This window comes from Furipterus horrens, unplaced genomic scaffold (genome assembly GCF_987537825.1).
Source record: "Furipterus horrens unplaced genomic scaffold, mFurHor1.1.pri manual_scaffold_5, whole genome shotgun sequence".
Lineage (NCBI taxonomy): Eukaryota > Metazoa > Chordata > Mammalia > Chiroptera > Furipteridae > Furipterus > Furipterus horrens.
Genome location: NW_028327175.1, coordinates 87,776,556 through 87,784,390, shown reverse-complemented (window position 1 = coordinate 87,784,390; position 7,835 = coordinate 87,776,556). Strand labels below are relative to the sequence as shown.

Below are 7,835 nucleotides of genomic sequence, written 5' to 3'. Positions count from 1 at the left end.
CTGATAGAGTAGGAAAACTTTTGAGTTTCTCAACACCAAGTGTTATGTTAGCTGTAGAATTTCTGTAGATTTTTGTTTGTTTGTTTTAATCACATTGAAGAAGTTCCCCTCTAAACCTAGTTTGCAGAGAGTTTTTTGTTTTTAAATCATGACTTGGTGTTGAATTTTGTCAAATGCCTTTTCAAAATCTATTGATATGATCATGTGAATTTTTTTTCTTACACTGATGTTTTGTTTTTTTTTAATGTAAAACCAGTCTTGCATACCTAGGATAAATCTCTTTTGATTGCAGTATATCAGATCAGCCCTCTGTACCCATGGTCTCTGCATCCATGATTCAAAAAATCATTGATTGAAAATACATATTCTCAGTCCAAGGCTGGTTAAATATGTAGATGCAGAACTTGCAGATACTGAAGACCAACTAAGAAACTTGAACATCTGTGGATTTTGATATCTGTTGGGGGTCCTGGATCCAATCCCACACATATACTGAGGGGTGACACTAATTATTCTACACATTGTTGGATTCAATTTACTGGTGTTTTAAGACACCTATTGGTCTTTAGTTTTATTGCCTTGTCATTTTTTAATCTGGTTTTGGTATTAGAATAATACTGGTCTCAGAATAAGTTAGGAATTATCCCTTCTGCTTCTATTTTCTGAAAGAGATTGTAGAGAAATTGGTATAATTTTTTCTTTCAATGTTTGGTAGAATTCACCAGTAAACCCATCTGGGCCTGCTCTTTTCTATTTTGGAATGTTACTGATTATTGATTCATTTTCTTTAATAGATACAGGCCAGTTCAGATAGTTTCTTCTTGTATCAGTTTTGGCAAGTTGTGGCAATAAAGGAATTGGTCAACTTCATCTAGGTTATCAAATTTGCATGTGTTGAGTAGTCCATAGTAGTTCTTTATTATCTATTTGATATCCATGGGATCTGATGTCCCCTTTTTCATTTCTGATTTTGGTATTACAATTTGTGTCAACTCAACTTTTTCACAGTTAGCCTGGCTATCAGCCTATGGGCTTATTCATTTTATTAATCTTTTCATAGAACCAGCCTTTAGTTTCATTGCTTTTTCTGTATTGATTTCCAGTTTTCAGTTTCTTGATTTATGCTCTAATTTTTATTTTATTTCAATTTTTGCTTATGTTGGGTTTATTTTTATTTTCCTAGCTTTTTGAGATGGAAGCTTAGATGATTCATTTCAGACATTTATTTTCTAATATATACATTTAATGCTGTAAATTTACCTCAAGTACTACTTTCACTACATCCAACAAATTTTGATATTTTATTCCCATTCATTCAAAATATTTAAATTGTTTTTTTCTTCACTGACCCATGTATTATTTAAAAATTGTTTACTCTCTAAGAATTTGAGATTTTCCAATTATCCTTCTATTATATGTTTCTAATTCAATTAAACTTTGGTCCGAGAGCAGACATTTATGATTTCTATTCTTTAAATTTTGATAAGGTGCCTTTTATGGTGTTTTATGGCCCAGAATGTGATATCTCTTGATGAATGTACCTATGAGCTTGAGAAGAACACATATTCTGCTGTTGAATGAAATAGTCTATAGATATCAATTACATCCAGTTGATTAATGGTGCTTTGAGTTCAACTTTGTCCTTACTGATATTCTGCCTGCTGGATCTGTCCATTTACGATAGAGGAGTGTTAAAATATCCAACTATAATGAATAATTTGTATCTCCCTGTAGATCTTCCAGTTTTTTGCCTCACATATCATATATCATATCACATATTTTTATTATTTTGTTATTAAATGCATATACATTAAAAAATTTAGTGTTTGCTTGGAATATTGACCATTTTATCATTATGTAATAACATCCTATTCTATCTATAGCTTTTCTTGTTTTGAAATCTACTCTGTCAGAAATAGCATTGATACACTCATCTAAAAAAAAAAAGGAGTATTAATCAGCATTCTTCAGGAAAACAGAGCCAACATAACTTGTTATAGCAGTGATAGCAAACTAATGCAGTTGCCAGTTAAATGCCAAAAACTTGGAATTTATGCTAGAGGAGAGATAAAATTGGATTGGAGCTGCCAGGAGAAGTGATGCTGGTATCAACCCCTCTCAAAGAGTAGCATGCCTTCTGAACTAGTTTAAATGATCTCTCTGGGTTTGGGGTTGTTTATTAGGTAAATCAAGAAAACTCAAATCTTCCTTTGGGGGCAAAATAACTCATGTTGTAGAAAATTGGAAAAGTAGGAATTCCTCTTAGAATGGGAAAGGCAAGTGGCAGAAATAGTAATAAAAGAGCCTGTGATGAGGGACTTCTACCAAATAAGCAAACATGAAAAAATCCCTGCTCCTTTTAAAATACAAAGACACAGAGGTTTAAAAATTTTGCTTTGCTGGAACTTATGCAAAGAACATTTAGGGTGACCTTCAGTCTGTCCTTCAGGGCACAGAAGCTGAGCCATATACCTGGCATTCAGCCTTGCCTGTACACACCTGTCTTTTCCAAGTCCTTCTGGTTTTCCATTGTGCCTTAAGGTCCCTTCCAGCCATTTTTCAGGAAAACAACCTTCATTCCTTCCCTAGAAAGATTGCTGTGGACCACACAACCGACCACGGTACCAGGCCTTTTATCTCGTGGGCTTTTATTACCTTCGAAAGTCATTCCCAATTCCTCAAGGCTTTTTTGTAACAACCAGAGCCCAAGCATGTCTCCTTTAGGCATGACATTCCAGTCAAAGTCTTAGTAAAAAAAACCCTCTATTAACAACTGGTCTTATTAGTTTTATGCAAAGAAACTTATGCCGTTACTTACTTCTTTAGAATGCCAAACTCTGGAGGGATCAGATAGGGAGAAAAATATACAGTGTGAAGGAAAATCCTTGTCCTTCTAATATTCACTGAATTGGCATTTCCATTCTTCATATTTCCCACAATAAAAAATTTTTTGTTTGTTTTTCCATTACAGTTGTCCCACTTTTTCCCCCCTTCTTGTTTCCCTGCACCCTGTCCCTCCCTTCTCTCACATTCAGTCCCCACTCAGTTGTCCATGTCCGTGGGTCATTTATACATGTTCTTTTTTTTTTTTTTTTTTTTTTTTTTTGGTGTAACAAAATCTCATTGACTTTATTTAATTCTTTCAAATTTGCAATGGAAGACTACCATTCAGTTACTCATTAATGTCCTTATCAAACTAGATCACTGACAACATATTAAGACTACATATACACTTTGGGTATTAAGAAGGGAAATAGTGACTCTAGGAGAGACCTACTGTGTTTACAAGCCTATCACCCACCATTCTTGTACCAGGACCTTAGTTCCCAGACCTCTGTCTCCTCTCCTACTTTAGGTTCATGTGGTTTATGTGAAGGCTCATTGCCCACATTTGAATTATCAGGAGCAGAATTTTTAAATCCTGGTTCAGGAATGTGCACACAATCCCAGGCAGGACAATGTCAGTGAGCTTCTGGATTTTGCTGAGCTTTGAGACAAGAAGCTCTTATTCCATTGGGATCAGAAAGCTCAAAGGATATAAGTCTTCAGCTTCTGGTGGCCATTGTTCTGCCTGAGAAGGAGGTTAACTGAACCCATTAAAAACTGGTTTCATAGAAAAGCTTAAAATTATAACTGGGCCATCAGATTAGAAGTTTTAAGACAACAGGGTCTTACCATTATCAGACTCTGATGTTATATAATATTATCTCTGAAACCAAGACCTTTTATTTTTAGAGTCTAACCTTTTTCTAGGAAGTATCAAAGTGAAGGAACATTGTTAGTAGTCCTAACAAAACTGTCCATTATTTTTGACATTAAAAATTGTATGCAATCATTAAAGAAAATAATACACTACCATTTACAGAATTACTCAGAATCCTGTAAATTTCAGTGGTTAGATTTTAGTCATGCCTGGCAAGGACAGAACAGTGGCTGAGAAGCACATGTTCTCATATAAGATACCTAAGTGGTATACTCAGGGTAAATAATACTGTGGATTTAAACATAATAGTTTTCCTCAGATGAGACAATTTTAGTTTCTAAAGAGCATTCGCTTCCAACATCTCAATCCCTGACTTTAGTGGCTGCACACTGTGTACTTCGGTGCCACACTTAGGACAAGTAAAGTACATGTCAAACAAGAAACTGCTCTTAATGCAGTAATAGCAGAAGATGTGCTCACAGCCTATGGTGTGCAGCATGGTGGGCCACTCTCCACACGGAGCACACTGTTTCCCACTGCTGGCTAATGAGCTGTCACCATTAGGAACACCAGTAAGAGGGATGCACCAGAAAGATAACTTGGCTTTCAACTTTTGGATGTTGATAAGCGGTAAGAAAAAAATGAGAAACTCTGCAAAACCATGCCAGAGAAGGTCCCTATTCATATACTGAAAGCCAACCTCACACATGTTCTGGGGCTTGCAAAATACTGACCGCATGCCTAGGAGACGTTCTGTCAAAGTTGTAAACTTGCCCTTTTGGAGGAAAATCAAGAAGTTAATCAACCCCCCTAATTTCAAAAGTCCAACCACAAGGTTCACACACTGTTTGGCTTTCCCAAATGCTGCCAAATGATGGTTTTGAAACAAATCGTAGCATCGTTCTTCTAACCACTTCCCACCAATTGTACAGACAGCATACCAGAGCTTTTGGTTTTTACTCGGTGGCTGGTATCTCAGGGTTGGAGAAAAATCATTTTTGTACTGAATATTTAAAACTGACTGTCCCACAGTGGCATTTTATACATGTTCTTTGACTAGACCCTTCCCCTTTTTACCCCCTTCTCTCCCTCCCCCCTCCCCCCTTGTTACTGTTAGTCTACTCCTTGTTTACATAGCTCTGGTTCAATTTTGCTCATTTGTTTGTGTTGTTCATTAGTTTCCTGTAATAGGTGACAGCATAAGGTATTTTTCTTTCTTTGCCTGGCTTATTTCGCTAAGCTTAATTCTCTCTAGTTCCATCCATGTTGTTACAAATGGTAGAAGTTCCTTCTTTCTTTCTGCTACATAGTACTCCATGGTGTAAATGTACCACAGTTTTTGATCCACTCATCTACAGATGGGCACTTAGGTTGTTTCCAGCACTTGGCTATTGTAAATAGTGCTGCTATGAACATAGGGGTGCATAGGTTCTTTTGAATTGGTGTTTCAGGATTTTTTGGATATAATCCTAGCAATGGAATTGCTGGTTCAAAAGGCAGTTCCATTTTTAGTTTTTTGAGGAAATTCCAAACTGTTTTCCATAGTGGCTGCATCAGTCTGCATTCCCACCAGCAATGTACCAGGGTTCTCATTTCTCTGCATTCTCTCCAGCACAAGTTGTTTGTTGATTTGTTGATGATGGCCATTCTGACTGGTGTGAGGTGGTATCTCATTGTGGTTTTTATTTGCATCTCCCTGATGGCTAGTGATGTTGATCATTCTTTCATATGTCTATGGACCCTCTGTATGTCCTCTTTAGAGAAGTGTTTGTTCAGGTCCTTCGCCCATTTTTTAATTGGGTTGTCTGTCTTCTTGGTGTTGAGTCATATGAGTTCTTTATATATTTTGGAGATCAGTCCCTTGTCTGAGATATCATTGGCAAATATATTTTCCCATATGGTTAGTTTCCTTTTCATCTTGCTGATGTTTTCTTTAGCTGAGTAGAAACCTTTTAGTTTGATGTAGTCCCATTTGTTTATTCTTTCCTTTATTTCCCTTGCCTTAGGAGATATATCAGTGAAAATGTTGCTACGTGGGATATCTGAAATTTTCCTGTCTATTTTTTTTTTCTAGGACTTTTATGGTGTCACGGCTTACATTTAAGTCTTTGATCCATTTAGAGTTTACTCTCAAAAAAACCCCTTTTTTTCCCTAATGTGGGACATTGAAAAATTAATCCCTGCCTTCTGTTATCTAGTGGTTATGGATTGAATGATGTCTTTTAAACCTGTTGCCAAATCTGTTGCCCCCAGAATACAACAAGGATGCCAGCCTGTTAAACCAAGCATGCCGTGGTCCAGGGACAGCCAACTGACCTGGAGTCTGCACGACCCTTCCCCATGTGGGAAGGCCACCCTCCCCTCCACACTCCCACTCTTATTAGGGATTTCTGGATGCAAGAGTAGGTAGGACGATGACCATGTCCAGCTCGATGCAGCTAGAGGAGCTTGAGACCTTCGCCCATTGTCCTTTATAAGATTATAAAGGGTCTTAAGTCTGAGAGCCTCGTACCGTGATCGAGGCTAAGAGGAAGGCCCTACTGGCTTACAAGGTCACGCCCACTCCCAGTACACTTCAAGCTCTACGGGCTGCCAGGAACAAAGTCCAGAAGACCGCCCGCCACTGTGCCAACACCTATTGGCTAAACCTGTGCAGAAGCATTCAGGAAGCTGCCGATGTAGGCAACGCACGAGGAATGTATGAGGGTATCAAGAAGGCAACAGGCCCAATCCCCTCCAAGATCGCCCCCCTTAAGTCCAAGACAGGTGAGGTCATCACTGACCAGGAACAGCAAATGCGGCGGTGGACTGAGCACTACCTCGAGCTGTACGCAACGAAGAACACCGTAACAGATGCTGCTCTTAACGCCATCCCAGACCTACCAGTCATGGAGGAGCTAGACACCCCACCTACTGCGGCAGAGCTCAGCAAAGCCATCGACCGCCTCGCTTGCGGGAAAGCACCAGGAAGCGACGGAATCCCTCCAGAAATCCTAAAGAGCGGGAAACCAGTCCTGCTACAGCCGCTCCACCATCTACTCTGTCTCTGCTGGAAGGAGGGTTACATCCCCCAGGATATGAGAGACGCCAACATTATCACCATGTACAAGAACAAAGGAGACCGCAGCGACTGCAACAACTACCGGGGCATCTCTCTCCTCAGCGTTGTCGGCAAAGTATTTGCCCGGGTCGCTCTTGCCCGCCTGCAGACCCTTGCTTCCCGCGTCTACCCAGAGTCCCAGTGTGGCTTCAGAGCTGGCCGCTCAACAGTGGACATGATCTTCTCCCTACGCCAGCTGCAGGAGAAGTGTCACGAGCAGCATAAACCACTCTACCTCGCCTTTATTGACCTCACGAAGGCGTTTGATCTGGTCAGTCGAAGCGGACTCTTCAGCTTGCTACGGAAGATTGGCTGTCCACCACATCTGCTTGCTGTGGTCATGTCCTTTCACGACAACATGCACAGCACGGTGTCCTACAACGGCGCAACCTCTGAGGCCTTCCCAGTCAGCAGCGGAGTAAAGCAGGGCTGCGTCCTCGCGCCTACGCTGTTCGGAATCTTCTTCTCCATGCTCCTCCAATACGCCTTTAAGGACTGCAGCGAGGGTGTCTTCATTCACACCAGATCCGATGGCAAGCTCTACAACCTGGCCCGTCTACGAGCCAAGACCAAAGTCAAAGAGGTGCTCATCCGTGAGATGCTCTTCGCCGACGACGCAGCTTTGACATCACACTCCGAAGAGGGACTCCAGCAGCTAGTCACTTGCCTTTCCCACGCATGCAAGGAGTTCGGACTAGCCATCAGCCTGACGAAGACGAATGTTATGGCTCAAGGCACGGGGACTCCCCCATGCATCACCATCGACGGATACACCCTGGAGGTTGTCAACGACTTCACTTACCTCGGGTCCACCATCTCGAGCTCTCTGTCAGTCGACTTGGAGGTCAACCGGAGAATCGCCAGGGCAGCCACAGTTATGGCCAGACTGAACCGGCGAGCGTGGAACAATTCCAGCCTCACTGAGAAAACCAGACTGCGCATCTACCAAGCTTGCGTACTCAGCACTCTCCTCTATGGCAGCGAGACGTGGACCACCTACGCAAGGCACGAAAGGAAACTCAACAGCTTCCA

General features: G+C 40.9%; 1 protein-coding gene across 1 annotated transcript; it reads right to left on the bottom strand.

Moving 5' to 3' along the window:
• Positions 1-4,040: 4,040 nt before the first annotated feature.
• Positions 4,041-4,742, bottom strand: LOC150008903 (peroxisome biogenesis factor 2-like; the record flags this gene model as incomplete). Its single annotated transcript, XM_090279331.1, has 1 exon — positions 4,041-4,742. A coding segment is annotated over one exon (702 nt), but the record flags the coding sequence as incomplete, so codon positions are not given.
• Between the last annotated feature and the right edge of the window lie 3,093 nt (positions 4,743-7,835).